Source organism: Pseudorca crassidens, chromosome 19, assembly GCF_039906515.1.
Source record: "Pseudorca crassidens isolate mPseCra1 chromosome 19, mPseCra1.hap1, whole genome shotgun sequence".
Classification (NCBI taxonomy): domain Eukaryota; kingdom Metazoa; phylum Chordata; class Mammalia; order Artiodactyla; family Delphinidae; genus Pseudorca; species Pseudorca crassidens.
Genome location: NC_090314.1, coordinates 42,442,433 through 42,458,186, shown reverse-complemented (window position 1 = coordinate 42,458,186; position 15,754 = coordinate 42,442,433). Strand labels below are relative to the sequence as shown.

Sequence of the window (15,754 nt, the reverse complement as noted above, 5' to 3'; positions counted from 1 at the left end):
TAATCTGTTCAAGTCATTGTCCATTTTACTTGGGTGCTGCCCTTTTTTACTGATTTAACTTTTTCCATAATATGGGTTGTAGTATTTTTTCCCTGATTTGTTATATGTCTTTTGATTTTTGCTTATGGTTATTTTTATAATGCCAAGGTGTTTTGTATTAATGTATTTGTTTCTTTTATAACTTCTAGATCTTAAGACATTTAGTTATTAAAACATTTTAAAAATGTTAATTGAAGTAGAGTTGATTTGTAATTTTATGTTAGCTTCAGATGTACAGTATACTGATTCAGTATTTTTCAGATTATACTCCATTAAAAGTTATTACAAGATAATGGTTATAATTCCCTGTGCTATACAATATATCCTTGTTGCTGATCTATTTTATACATAGTAGTTTGTATCTGTTAGTCTCATACCCCTGTCTTGCCCCTCCTACCTCTGTCTCCCCTTTGGTAATCACTAGTTTTCTATATCTGTGAGTCTGTTTCTGTTTTGCATATACGTTCATTTGTATTATTTTTTAGATTCCATATATAAGTGATTATCATACAGTATTTGTCTTTCTCTGCCTGTCATATTTCACTAAGCATAATATTCTCTAGGTCCATCCACATTGCTGCAAATGGCAGAATTTCATTCCTTTTTATGGCTAATTTTCCATTGTGTGTGTGTGTGTGTGTGTGTGTGTGTGTGTGTGTGTATCAAACCCACCCATGTCCCCTGCAGTGGAAGCATGGAGTCTTAACCAGTGGATCGCCAGGGAAGTCCCTGTAGCACATCTTTATTTGTTTGTCTCTTGGTGGGCACTTGGGCTGCTTCCGTGTCTTGGCTGTTGTAAATAGTGCTACTGTGAACATTGGGGTGCACGTATCTTTTTGAATGAGTGTTATTGTTTTTTCTGTATTCATACCCAGGAGTGGAATTGCTGGCTCATATGGTAGTTCCATTTTTAGTTTTTTGAGGAACCTCCATACTGTTCCCCATAGTGGCTGCACCAATTTACATTCCCACCAACAGTGTACAAGAGCTCCCTTTTCTCCACATCCTTGCCAACATATATTATTTGTAGACCTTTTGGTGATAGCCATTCTGACATAGGTATGAGGTGATAATCTCATTGTTGTTTTGATTTGCATTTCTCTAATAATTAGTGGTGTTGAGCATCTTTTCATGTGCTTAAGACGTATTTAGAAAGGCTTTTGCCAGCCAGAGATTATTTTTTTAAATCACTATTTTAGTAGTTCCTGTTATTTAAATCTTTGTTCCATCTGGAATTTTCCTAATAGGTATAAGGTATGAATGCAACTTAGATTTTTGCTTCAACACCATTTATGGAATAATCCATCTTTTTCCCCACATCCAGTTGCCACCTTTATCATATACTAAATTATATATGTATTTGATTCTTCTTCTTACTCTTCGAATATGCTCTGTATTTGAGTTTAGTTCCATACTTATAGTTACTGTAACTTTGTAATATGTTCTAATGTCTGGTAGAGCAAGCCCTCTCGTTACACTTTATTTTTCTGAATTCATTTAGTTCCTCTTATTTATTTTTGCATATGGACATTGGAGTCAGATTGCATAATTATAAAATGAAAAAAATCCTGTTGGTATTTTTATTGGGATCATATGATATGTAACTTAAGAGAATTAACAATATTTAAGATATATCCCCAACTAAGAATATTATTTACCTTTACATTGTTTGTCTTCTGTGTCTTTAAGTAGTGTTAAAATTTTCTTCGTAAAGATTTTACATATTTCTTATTAAATATATTCCTAGGTGTTTTATACTTTTTGTTGCTATTATGAATGTGGTCTTATCTTCCATTATATCTCCTAGTTATGAGATATACGAGGTTCTTGATCCCTCTATATTAATTTTGTATCATGCTACCTTACTAAATTTTCTTTTTATTTCTAATAGTTTCTCAGTTGACTCTTTTAGATTTTCCTGACATATAGTCTTATCACTTGCAAGCATTGAACTTTTATCTATACCAATTTTATTAAGAGTTTCTATCAAGAGTGGCTACTGAACTTTTATTCTGTTTTCAGCATCTATGGAGTAAATTATATTCGTCTTTTAAATCTGTTTTACTGAATTGGTTTAGTTGTGTTTAAAACACTATAAGAAATGTTTTGGTGTTAAGGTAGATGGTATCCATCTGTTTTTAGTATGACCCCCCTCCTTAAAAATTATAAACTTTTTACTGTGAAAATTATCATTACCTCAGAAAAATGCATGTAACAGTTTTACAGCTTAGCACTATAACCCTAAGAACCTCTCACATCACCCCTTCTTTTTTTTTTTTTTTTTTTTTTTTGCGGTACGCGGGCCTCCCACCGCCGTGGCCTCTCTTCGCTGCGGAGCACAGGCTCCGGACGCGTAGGCTCCGTGGCCATGGCTCACGGGCCCAGCCGCTCCGCGGCACGCGGGATCCTCCCGGACCGGGGCACGAACCCGTGTCCCCCGCATCGGCAGGTGGACTCTCAACCACTGCGCCACCAGGGAAGCCCTCATATGCCCCCTTCTGATCACATCCTCTCCTTCCCCAAAGAGACTACCTTACTTTGACTTTTGAGGTAGGAATTTTCTTTTTCTTTTTAAAAATATTTATTTATTTATTTGGTTGTTCCAGGTCTTACTTGCAGCACGTGGGCTCCTTAGTTGCGGCAGGGGGCTCCTTAGTTGTGGCACAGGGCTCCTTAGTTGCGGCATGCATGTGGGATCTAGTTCCCTGACCAGGGATCAAGCCTGCACCCCCTGCATTGGGAGTGCAGAGTCTTATCTGCTGCGCCACCAGGGAAGTCCTCAATAATTTTCTTAATTTGCTTTATAGTGTGACGATGTAAGTGTGCATCCCTGAGCAATATAGCTTAATTTACCCTTTTTTTTTTTGTATTTTATATAAATGGAATCACAGTAAATACTGTGTGGTTGCTTTCACTCAGTATTACGTTTTAAAGATTTATCCATGTCATTTTGTGTAGCTGCAGTGCCCTGTATTCCATTATAGGAATATACTGAATGTATTTATCCATTCTCCCACTGGTGGACATTGATGAACATCTGGATTGTTTCAGTTTGGGGCTACTGTGCACAGTGCTGCTATGTACTTAATGTTCAGGCTGGTGCACATAAGCACACTTTTCCATAAAATATATGCCTAGGAGTGGTCTTGCTAGGTTATAGGGTATGCATATCTTTAGGTTATAGCAGTTACACTACTTCCAGGAGTGGGTACCATCTTTTCTTGTCCTCATTAACACTTGATATTTTCAGACTTCTTGCTGTTAGCTAACTTGGTGGGTATCTGATGGAGGTTTTAATTTTTATTTCCTGATTTTAATGAGGTTGGTTACCTTTTATATGTATATTGGACATATTTATTTCCTCTGTTGTGATGTATCTGTTAAAAGTTTTTTGTCCATTTTTCTACTGGGTTCTGTGTCTTTTTCTTAGAATTTAAAGGAATTCTTTTTATGTTCTGGATATAAGTTCTCTGCCCCTTGTGTGTTACAAATATCTTCTGCATCTTCACTTTCTTAACGGTGCCTCTTTTTTTTTTTTACAAGTTACCTTGTTTTTGTTTGTTTTTATTTATTTTTGGCTGTGTTGGGTCTTCGTTGCTACACTCGGGCTTTCTCTAGTTGCGTCGAGTAGGGGCTACACTTCGTTGCGGTGTGTGGGCTTCTCATTGTGGTAGCTTCTCTTGTTGCAGAGCACGGGCTCTAGGTGCGCGGGCAGCACGTGGGCTCTAGAACACAGGCTCAGTAGTTGTGGCACACAGGCTTAGTTGCTCTGTGGCATTTGGGATCTTACCAGACCAGGGCTCGAACCCGTGTCCCCTGCGTTGGCAGGCGGATTCTTAACCACTGCACCACCAGGGAAGTCCCTGACCTAGATTTTTTTTAATAAGGAGAGCAGGAGTTACCTCATAATTACTCATTGTGTTATTCATTGATAACACAAATTGGCTTTAAGGGCAACAGTAGGTTCCCTTATAGCGGTGTAGGTGTTTACTAAATAAAAGGCATTGTATCCCTCTTGAGGCCTATTATGGCAGAAGAGAGAACCAGAATTAACATATTAAGTGACAAAGTGGGAAAGGCCAGCTGAGAGGGGGGAAATTACAATGAAGTAAAGCAGATTCACGAAGGGACCTGAGGATCCTGGTATTCTTTGTGGAAGTAAGCAGGGTAATTTAAAGGAAAGGTATTGGACCAGATAGGATACCTGCACAAATATTGAACAAACTCTTTGTTCTAGAAGAACTCATGTGAGAGAGGTTCTCAGATTTTGTCAGAGACTAAGTGGTACAGTGATTAAGAGTGTCTGCCTTCTTTTGGTTATAGTTAGAGAGTTTTGCACTGGCTGATTATACAAAGAAGATGAGCCACTTCACCTTTTGTGTTTTCTAAAGATGAATATGGTTTTTGAATTATGGTTGGCCAAAGTCCTAAAGACCTAGGCAAGAGTGCCTCCTTGTCAATAAGCCACACTTGGAAAACCCAGAATGAGAACACATATTCATTAGATTTTTTTGATAAATGGGCTTCCTATAAAAATTTGACCAGGATCTCAAAAGGAATATCTTTAAAAAGATTTTTTTAAACAATTAATTTTTTTTCATAGTTAATATGTACACATGATGCCAAGTTCAAAAGATATGCAGTACTAAGTAAGCCTGCTAAGTAAGGCCTCTCCAGCCTTCCAGCTCTCCTGCCTGGAGACAAAGTTGTCAGGTTTGTATGTATCCTTCCTCAGATTGTTCTATGCATTTACAGACATATATGTGTATATACGTTCATGTGTGTGTGTCTGTATATCTACAGATATCTAAGAATATATGGATATGTGTGTCTATATTTCTATATATACATATGTAATGTGTGTGTGCTCATAAATGATAGCATCCTGTGTTCTGAAATTTTTTTTACTTAAGTCAAAATTATATCCTAATTGGTTTTTAAAAAGTGACATTTAAAATCCAATTTATAGGTCTATCTTGTTATGAACTTTGTAGGTATATATTGTCATGAGTAACCTTTTATAGTCAAAGTGAATATTGTTAGTAGTTTTGAGTATAAGATTTTTCTTGTTACAGTTTTATACATGCTATGGTTATATTCAAATTTTGCTTCTGTTTATTTGATTACTAAAATACATACTTAACACATGCATGCTTATTCCCAAATAGGTATGTTTATATCCATAGATTTGAAAATGCCAATTACATTTAATTTTTTTCTGAAATGTAGCACTCCATGATAAGTAATTTGTCATAACCAGACACTATGCTAAGCACTTTGCATAGAGTATATTATATAATCTTCAAATAACTAAGGAGTAGGTAATGATTTTAATTTTACAAGTATGACAATGAAGGCTCAGAGAGTTGAATAACCATATATGCCTGATTATAAGATTCCTACTCTCCCATTTAAAATATTTTTTAAAAAGCTTTTTCATCAAGGTTAAGTTTGGTTAAGTTTAATTTTATTGTTTATACATGATGTAGGAAAGTGTCTACTTATAATGCTCAGTTTACATGTATACATTTTAAATTATAAATATGTTAATATAAACTGTTATTGATACATTAGTATTAAATTAATATGAACATTAATTTAGAAATATTACCTTTTCTTCTCTACTTCAATGAAGTATATTTATTCAGACTTTTCATATGTATTTTAGTATTAATGGCTTTCCACACTTTGAACAATCTAATTGTTCCAGAGCAAATATTATCTTCTAAGGTATTTGAGATAGATCCCTTTTTGAATCACTGTATTATGTTCTAATTGGAAAATTTCTCTCTAGCCATAAATCCCCATTCATATAACATTAGTAAAGGTTTTTTTTTAAAATATTTATTTATTTATTTGGTTGCACTGGCTCTTAGTTGTGGCAGGCAGTCTCCTTACTTGTGACATGCATGTTGGGATCTAGTTCCCTGACCAGGGATCAAACCCAGGCCCCCAGCATTGGGAGCGTGGAGTCTTATCCACCTGCGCCAACTTATTCCCTGCACCACCAGGGAAGTCCCAGGGTTTTTTTATTAATGTATTTTGTATGGATGGTATTGATGATCTCTATGATATAATCACTTAGTCTGTTGCTTTTTAAAGTGGTCTATTTGTGCTGCTAATATTTACTAAACCTACTATGGTCCAGAAACCATTCTAGCATTGGAGGTAGAATTGTGGACAAAACCAAGAATCAACATTCCAGATACATATATTCAATCTGGAAAGAAAGACAGTAACAAATATGTGGTGTAAAGTAGTGATAAGTACTCAGAAATCACATAAGAGGATATAGAGTGAAGATTGTTGTTTAAGGTGATAGAACAGATTTCTAAAGAAGTGATTTGAGCAGAGACCTGAATGACACAAAATGTGTAGGTAACTGGATAAAGAATTTTCCATGAAGTTGCAGAAACTCTGAGGTTGGAGAATGCTTACAGTCTTTGAGGAACAACAGTGAGGCACTAGCAGCAAAATATGAGTTCTAGTCATTGCTCCATATCTTCAATGACATTTTGTTATGTTTCATGTGTACAACATTATATTTCTACTTCTGTATACCATACAGTGTGCTCACCACCAAAAATTTCATTTCTGTTCATCACTATACAGTTGATCTCCTTTACCCATTTTGCCCTCTCCTGGGCACCCTCCACCCCCAGTAACCACTACTGTGTTCTCTGTATCTGCATGTTTGTTTTTGTTTGATTTAGTTTGTTCATTTATTTTGCTTTTTTAAAATTAATTTTGTTTTATATTCCACATATCAGTAATATCATATGGTATTTGTCTTTCTCTGACTTATTTTACTTAGCATAATAACCTCAAGGTTCATCCATGTTGTGGCAGATGGCAAGATTTCATCTTTTTATGGCTGAGTAATATTCCATTGTGTATATATCCCACATCTTTATCCATTTATCTGTTGATGGGGGTTTAGGTTGTTTCCATATCTTGGCTATTGTAAATGAGGTTGTGATGAACATAGGGGTGCATATATCTTTTTGAATTAGTGTTTTCTTATTCTTTGGATAAATACCCAGAAGTGGGATAGCTGGATCGTATGGTAATTCTATCCATTCATTCATTCATTCATTCATTCATTTATTTATGGCTGTGTTGGGTCTTCACTGCTGCACACGGGCTTTCTCTAGTTGTGGTGAGTGGGGGCTACTCTGTGTGGCGGTGCGTGGGCTTCTCATTGCAGTGGCTTCTCTTGTTGCAGAGCTCAGTAGTTGTGGCACTCGGGCTCAGTAGTTGTGGCACACAGGCTCAGTTGCTCTGCGGCAGGTGGGATCTTCCCAGACCGGGGCTCAAACCCGTGTCCCCTGCATTGGCAGATGGATTCTTAAACCACTGCGCCACCAGGGGGAAGTCCCGGTAATTCTATTCTTAAATTTTTGAGGAATCTCCATACTGTCTTCCATAGTGGCTACACCAGTTCACGTTCCCACCAACAGTTTATGAGAGTTCCCTTTTCCCCAGATCCTTGCCAACACTTGTTATTTCTTGTCTTTTTGATAATAGCCAGTCTAACAGGCATGAGGGGATATCTCATTGTGGTTTTGATTTGCATTTCCCTAAAAATTAGTGATGTTAAACATCTTTTCATGTGCCTGTTGGCCATTTATATGTCTTCTTTGGAAAAAATGTCTATTTAGCTCCTCTGTCCATTTTAAAATCAGGGTTTTTTTTGTTGTTGGTTGTATGTGTTGTTTATATATTTTGGAGATTAACCCCTTTTCAAATACATCATTTGCAAATATCTTCTCCCATTTGGTAGGTTGTCTTTTTGTTTTATTGATGGTTTCCTTTGCTGTGCAGAAGCCTTTTAGTTTGATGTAATCCCATTTGTTTATTTTTGCTTTTGTTTCCCTTGCCAGAGGAAGCATATCTAGAAAGACATTGTATTGGTAAGACCAATGTGGAAGATTCTGCCCGTGTTTGGCCTCTCCCATTGCGGAGCACAGGCTCCAGACATGCAGGCTCAAAGGCCATGGCTCACGGGCCCAGCCGCTCCGCGGCATGTGGGATCTTCCCGGACCGGGGCACGAACCCGTGTCCCCTGCATTGGCAGGCAGACTCTCAACCACTGCGCCACCAGGGAAGCCCTGGGGTTGTCTGTCTTTTTACTGAGTTGTAGAAGTTTTTATGTGTATTCTGGATACAAGTGTTTTGCCATATATAGAAAGTAAAATATTTTCTCCTGGTCTGTGGTTTGCCTGTGCATTTTCTTAATAGTGTCTTTTGATAATTACAAGTTAAAAAAATTTTTTTTACATATATATATTCTTTTCCATTATGGTTTATCACAGGATATTGAATATAGTTCCCTGTGCCGTACAGTATGATATTAACGAAATTTGATCTATCAATTTTTTAATTTTATGGTGAGTGCTTTTTTTGGTCCTCTCCAAGAAATAATTGCCCATCTTAAGCAGACTTAGCTTTTCATTCTGAATATTTGGACTCTGTTAGAGGCTTAGATCTCACTGATTACTCTAGCTGCTGTGTGAAGACAAGATTATAAGGCAGCAAAAGTGGAAACAGACCAGTTAACAATTTATTGACCGGGGACATATTAATACGTCTTTTGTTAGCCGATACAATTAACATCACCGTGAGACATTGTTAGAGCTTAAAATTGATCAAGGGTTCATTATACAACTTATGATTGTCGTTATCATTCACATTTTGCTCCATTAGGTTTTTGTTCCACCTTGTGTATATTATAAATGCAAGTTTATTACCATAAAGTTTTCAAAAATGATGCATTGTGAAATTTTGAGTGAAGAATATTTCAGTGAATTTTATCCAGATACTTTCACTGATTGTCTGAGCGACGTATATACTAGTGTTTCAGAAGATGATAGTTCTTCAGAACATAGTTCTGATTCAGACGAATGTGAATATTAGACCAACAAAAAGACAAAACACCTCAGTGATTGATTCTGATATGGAAAGTGAAAATGAAACCCATGATGCTGGAGAATGATCCTTTTCTTCGGCAGAAGAGTGGGTTGAAGACAACATTTCACAAAAATTAGAAGACTTTACAGGTGTGTCAGGTGTAACTTTTTTTTAAAATAAATAAATTTACTTATTTATTTATATTTTGGGCTGCGTTGGGTCTTTGTTGCTGTGTGCAGGCTTTCTCTGGTTGCAGCGAGCAGGGGCAACTGTTCATTGCTGTGTGCGGGCTTCTCATTGCAGTGGCTTCTCTTGTTGCGGAGCATGGGCTATAGGCGTGCAGTCTTCAGTAGTTGTGGCATGTGGGCTCAGTAGTTACACGAGCTCTAGAGCGCAGGCTCAGTAGTTGTGGCACACGGGCTTAGTTGCTCTGCGGCATGTGGGACCTTCCCGGACCAGGGCTTGAACTCGTGTCCCCTGCATTGGCATACGGATTCTTAACCACTGCGCCACCAGGAAAGCCCAGGTTTAACTATTGAATGTAATAACCCGCAAAATGTTAGTGAAATAACAATTTTTGGTAACGACTTTTTTGAGTTGGTCACGTCTCAAACAAACTTGTATCATCAGCAGAATGAAAAATCATATAAAAAGTATGATGAGGCTTTAAAATGTTCTGATGTAACCAATAGTGACATGAAGAAGTTTCTTGGATTAATAACTTTGATGGGACAAATAAGAAAGTCACACTGGAAGGAACATTGGTCGACTGATACCTTACTTGAAACACCTATCTTTCCAAAGATTATGACGAGAAGAAGGTTCCAACAAATAATGACATTTCTTCACTTTAATGATAACTCAGGAACTCCACTTCCTACAGACAGAATTTCAAAAGTTAAACCTCTTTTGGTTTATTTTCTACCAAAAATGTTTAATAAGTTTTAAAAATATTTATCTATTTATTTATTTATTTATCTATTATCTATCTATTTATGCGGGCTGCGCCGGGTCTTAGTTGCGGCATGCAAACTCTCGGTTGCAGCATGCATGTGGGATTTAGTTCCCCAACCAGGGATCGAACCTGGGCCCCCTGGATTTGGAACATAGAGTCTTACCCAGTGGACCACCAAGGAAATCCCTCTACCAAAATTTCAATCAATCTATATAACCAGACAAGAGCTGTCACTTGTGGAGGCAGTGATAAAGTAGAGAGGATGACTCAGATTCAAAACCTGTAACCCCAGAAAACTTACAAAATACAGAATTTTGGTCAGGATGGTTGGTGAAAGTGAAACTGGATATATGTGCAACCTTGAGATTTACATGGATGAAGGAAAGAAACTATAAGAAACAATATTATCGGTCCTACAACGTTATCTTGGTTCGTGGCACCATATTTACCAAGACGGTTATTACAACAGTGTGTCCACATCTGAAATATTGTTGAAAATAAAACCAGAGTTTGTGGGACTATAAGAGAGAATCGTGATCTACCAAACCAATTAAAGGAGAAATCTAAATATCTGCAGAGGGGAGAAATGACATTCTTACGGAAGGGAGAAGTGACTCTTCTTATATGGAAAGACAAGAGACTGGTCCCCATGGTGACAACTATTCATGACGCATCCATAGCCTCTCCATAGCATGGATCCATAACATCTACAGGAAGGAAGACAGGACTGGCCATCAGATAACTAAGCCCACTTACATACTAGAGCAGCTGTCCCCAACCTTTTTAGCACCAGGGACTGGTTTTGTGGAAGACAGTTTTTCCACGGATGGCGGGGGGATGGTTTAGGTGGTAATGCAAGCGATGGGGAGCGGCAGATGAAGCTTTGCTTGCTCTCCTGCCGCTCACCTAACTGCTCTGCGGCCCAGTTCCTGACAGGCCACGGACCACTACCGGTCCGTGGCCTGGGGGTTGGGGACCCCTGTATTAGAGTATAATAAATATATGAAAGGAGTTGATCAGTCTGATCAATATCTGGCAAACTTCAGTATCTTCCAGAAAACTTGAAAATGGTATAAGAAAGTAAGTTTCTATTTGAGTAATTGAGGTTTATTCAGTGCACTTAAAATTTTACTGTAACCTTAATGCATAGAATAAAATGACTTACAAGCAATTTTTCTTAGCAGTAGCTAGAGAATGGGTAACTGGACATTCTGGTAAGTGTAGTGGTAGTCCCGAACCTGGTCCTTCTTGTGGTGTTTCGCAAAGATCCACCTTGTCGACTCTCAGGTAAAATAAAAGAGTATATGCTAGAGGAAATAATATACACAGGACTAAAAAAAAAATGCTGCCAGAAAGCGTAGTGTGCTCTTAGGGGAAAGCGTAGTGAAACACGGTATATTTGTGACAGATGTTCTGTTCCCCTGCACAGAGGTGCCTGCTGTACTGCATATCACACTCTAACAAAATATTAGAATGCTTTAGTAAGACATGTACAAAGTTTCAAATAAGTACATTACGTGCAAAAAAAGTTGTTGGTATTTACTCAAACTTGGGTGTTTCAATATTCCCTTATGTAACAAATTGTCGGCCACAGTTTCTGCAAAAATCCCCTGGTCAGCAATGTTAAGAGGCTATTGTAGTGGTCGAGGAGAGAAAATAATGGTACTCTGGACTGGGCTGTAGTGGTGGAGACACTGAAAAGTCTGGGATTAAGGGTGTTGAATTTGCTTGTTGGATGTATGATATAAGAGACAGACAGACATGGAGGGGAGGCAGTTAGGATCATTTCGTATTTTTGACTTGAGCCACTGGATAAATGGTGGTGCCATATGCAAAATATACAAAACTACAACTGACTGAGGTTATTTCAAACTCTAATGTACATTTGCCAAGTAGTATGTTGTCCAATATAAAGTAATTGGAAGAGTATCCCATAATACAGTAGACATTTAAAGAATTCAAATATATGGCTACTCCCTTTTTACTAAGAGAATTTTACTCCTTTTTTGGTACACATGTATAGTTGATATGTACATTTGGAAGCATATTTTGTAGAATGTAACCTAACAATAGACAGTGCTTGATTATTTCAATTTAAAAACTGCTATTCTTTTGTTTTTCTAGCTTCATTTCTTACCATTTTGAAGCTTTTTTGTGCATCTATAAAAACAAGTTAGCTTTAGTAAACTTTTATGGAGATGGTCTTTGATCATAGTACCTCAGAGGTATCATAATCCTACTTCATATATTAGTTAGAAAGGTACATTCTTAAGCCTTGAAGTGCTTCTTAGCTTCCCTATAGGCAAAGTAAGATTCTATTCTTGGGAATCAAGTTAGAGCAAATCTCAGATTTTTGCCAGCAAAAGTCATTGTTTCAGTAGAGATTTCATTAATATTGTATATATATACCAAGTCTTGAGTTTCTGTTCAAATTTAGGAGCTAGCTTATGATAGCAGAAAGAATTTTGGCAACAGGAATAGGAAGAGAACTGAGTTCTAGTCCAACTCTGTGACCTTAGGTGAATCATTAACTTTATATGCCTCATTTTCTTCATCTGTAAAATGAGGAATAATTGATTAAAGTTCTTTTAAAAACTGAAATTATAGTTTCTTATTGGTTTTGTAAAGATTTTGGCTTTATAAAGACATGTTTGAACCATCGTATTAGAAACATTGGAGGGATTTCCCTTGTGGTCCAGTGCGTAAGACTCCATGCTCTCAGTGCAGGGGCCCCGGGTTTGATCCCTGGTCAGGGAACTAGATCCCGCATGCATGCCACAACTAAGAGTCTGCATGCTGCAACTAAAAGTTTGCATGCTGCAACTAAGAAGTCCACATGCCACAACTAAGAATCTGCATGCCGCAACTAAGAATTCCGTACGCGGCAACTAAGATTCCGCACGCCTTAACTAAAAGATCCTGCGTGCCGCAACTAAGACCCAGCGCAACCTAAATAAATAAATAAATATTTAAAAAAAAAAGAAACATTGGAAATTTAATCTTTGGCTGACTCATTTGAAAAAAAAAAGTGAATTGTGGGCATCTTGCCTGGTTCATAGAATGTTACTAAATTTGAATCACTGTTACCCATATCAAACTTAAACCTGTGGCTGGTAAGGCTACCTCTCTTTTAATAATAGCTTATTGAGATATAATTCACACACCATACAGTTCAATTCAGTGGTTTTTAATATATTCACAGAGTTGTGCAATCATCGTCAGAATCAATTAGAGCATTTTCTTCCCCTTTTTTTTAAAAAAAAATTTATTTATTTATTTGGCTGCGTCGGGTCTTAATTGCGGCATGTGGGCTCTTCGTTGCGGCATGCGAGCTTCTCTCTAGTTGTGGCACGGGGGCTTCTCTCTAGCTGTGGTGTGCAGGCTCCAGAGTGCATGTGCTCTGTAGTTGTGGTGCGTGGACTCTGTATTTTGCGGCATGCAGGCTCTCTAGTTGAGGTGCACTGGCTCAGCGGTTTCAGTGCGCGGGCTTAGTTGCCCCGCGGCATGTGGGATCTTAGTTCCCGACCAGGGATTGAACCTGCGTCCCTGCATTGGAAGGTGGATTCTCAACCACTGGACCACCAGGGTAGTCCCTTAGAACATTTTCATCATCGCAAAAAGAAAGTACCCATGAGCAGTCACTTCCCATTTCTGCATGACCTTCCAGCCCTAGGCAACGGCTAGTCTACTTTCTGTCTCTATGGATTTGCCTAATCTGGACATTTCATATAAACATGTGGCCTTTTGTGTCTGGTTTCTTTCACTCAGCATAATATTTTCAAGGCATATCCATTTTGTAGCATATATCAGCGCTTCGTTTCTTTTTGTTGTAGCATAATATTCCATTGTATATCACGTTTTTTCTGTCCATCAATTGTTGGACATTTGGGTTGTTCCTACTTTTTGGCTACTAAGATCTCATTTGTGTATAAATTTTTGTATGGACATATGTATTCATTTCTCTTGGATATATACCTAAGAGTGGGATTTCTGGGTTATATGGTAACTCTGTATTTAATCTTTTGAGGAACTGCCAGACTGTTTCCCATAGCATTTGTTTTTGTTTGTTTTTTTGGCTGCACAGGGTCTTTGTCGCTGCACTTGGGCTTTCTCTAGTTGCAGCGAGTGGGAACTACTCTTCATTGCAGTGTGCGGACTTCTCCTTGCTGTGGCTTCTCTTGTTGTGGAGCACCACGGGCTCTAGGCCCGCGGGCTCCGTAGTTGTGGCTCACGGGCTTAGTTGCTCCGTGGCACGTGGGATCTTCCCGGACCAGGGATCAAACCCCGTGTCCCCTGCATTGACAGGTGGATTCTTAACCACTGTGCCACCAGGGAAGTCCATCCCATAGCATTTGGAAACATTTTTACATTCCTATCAGCAATGTATGAGGGTTCCAAATTCTCTACATCCTCCCTTAAACCTTATTATTGTCTATCTTTTTGGTTATAGTCATCCTAGTAGGTGTTAAGTGGTATCTCATTGTGGGGTTTTTTTTTTTTTTCCCATTGTGGTTTTGATTTGCATTTCCCTGATGGTTAAAGATGTTGAACATCTTTTCAAGTGCTTATTAAGGCTGCCTCTTTGGGCAGTTTTTCTTTCGGAATGGGGATATGATGTGGTTGGGAGTTGATCTACTTAGCTCTTTTCCTAAAGTGTCAACTAAGCATTCTGAAGTATCAGTTAAATAAGCAGACTCTTCTCACTCCTGGTAGGGAATAAATCAAAGTCTAAATTTAATCCACACACCTGTTTTCACCTTCCTTATTTCTGTAAAATGTAACAAAGAATTTCACTGGAAATATGATTTATATCTTGTTGGAATTGTTACCTATGTTTGGGTGGCGGACAGAACTTTTACTGATGTATCTTTAACACTGAAATCTTAACAATCTGCTCAGTATTTCAGATGTTCATGAGTAAGACTGCAACGTATAAAGCAGTATCATAGTCACACAAAGATGAGAATGAAGCGTGTCTGGGAATCTGGTAGAAAACCTTTTCATATTTATAGCAGCCCTATTTCCCTTATATCATAAAAGTTTTGTGAATTAATATAGGATGTGTAATTGTTTCTAAGGAGCATATTTAACTTAGGTTACATAGCCTAAAATAGGTTACTTTGAAATGATACTCTTGTTAATAGAAACTTAATTTATTAAATTAAGAATATTTAGTTTTAGTAGAGATTTTGCTCTTAAAAATGTTCATTGCTGCCATCTGGATTTGATCTTATCAGTCCAGTCAGATTTGTGAAGTAATTTTTTTTTTCCATTCCAGAAATACATGCTACAGGATTTAACTATCAGAATGAAGATGAAAAAGTCACCTTGTCTTTTCCTAGTACTCTCCAACCAGGTAGGAGAAATGGCTTTTGTAAAATCCTGTTATGAATAGTGACATCTTCTTCCAGAAAAATTTATCATATGCCCTTTTTTTTTTTTAACTCATTGTTTTAAGGAGATTAAGTATTAAGACAGAGCTTTAGACAGAGTCAGGTGCACTTCAACTTTTGGGCCACCAGAAAAAATAAAAAAACATAGAACATAATGCATTGTTTTCACCTTTTCGGTTTTTAAAAAATATATCTACCTAGCTCCATCTTCTACTAATTGAATCCAAATCTCTGAGATGAATGTCCCACAGATGATTCTGAGATACAACCAGAGATTAGGGAGCTATTATGCTAGTGAGGGCATGGATGAAAAGATTCGTTGGTATGTTACTATATGTTCTATATAAAAGCACAAAGAAACTAGATGTTCTGAGCTTAATATAATGGAAGAAATCATATACAAATCAATTGGTAAAGCACTAAGACTTCGAGTAGTGAGCAAATGAAAAGCCACAGA

At 37.6% G+C, this 15,754-nt stretch overlaps 1 protein-coding gene across 2 annotated transcripts in view; it reads left to right on the top strand.

The window, feature by feature from the left end:
* NPEPPS (aminopeptidase puromycin sensitive) overlaps window positions 1-15,754 on the top strand; it is a 97,341-nt gene that overhangs the window by 40,746 nt on the left and 40,841 nt on the right. For both annotated transcript variants that reach the window (XM_067717012.1, XM_067717013.1), the window contains one exon: window positions 15,183-15,260. In XM_067717012.1, coding sequence (XP_067573113.1) covers window positions 15,183-15,260 — 78 coding nt within the window. The remainder of the gene's footprint in view (window positions 1-15,182; window positions 15,261-15,754) is intronic.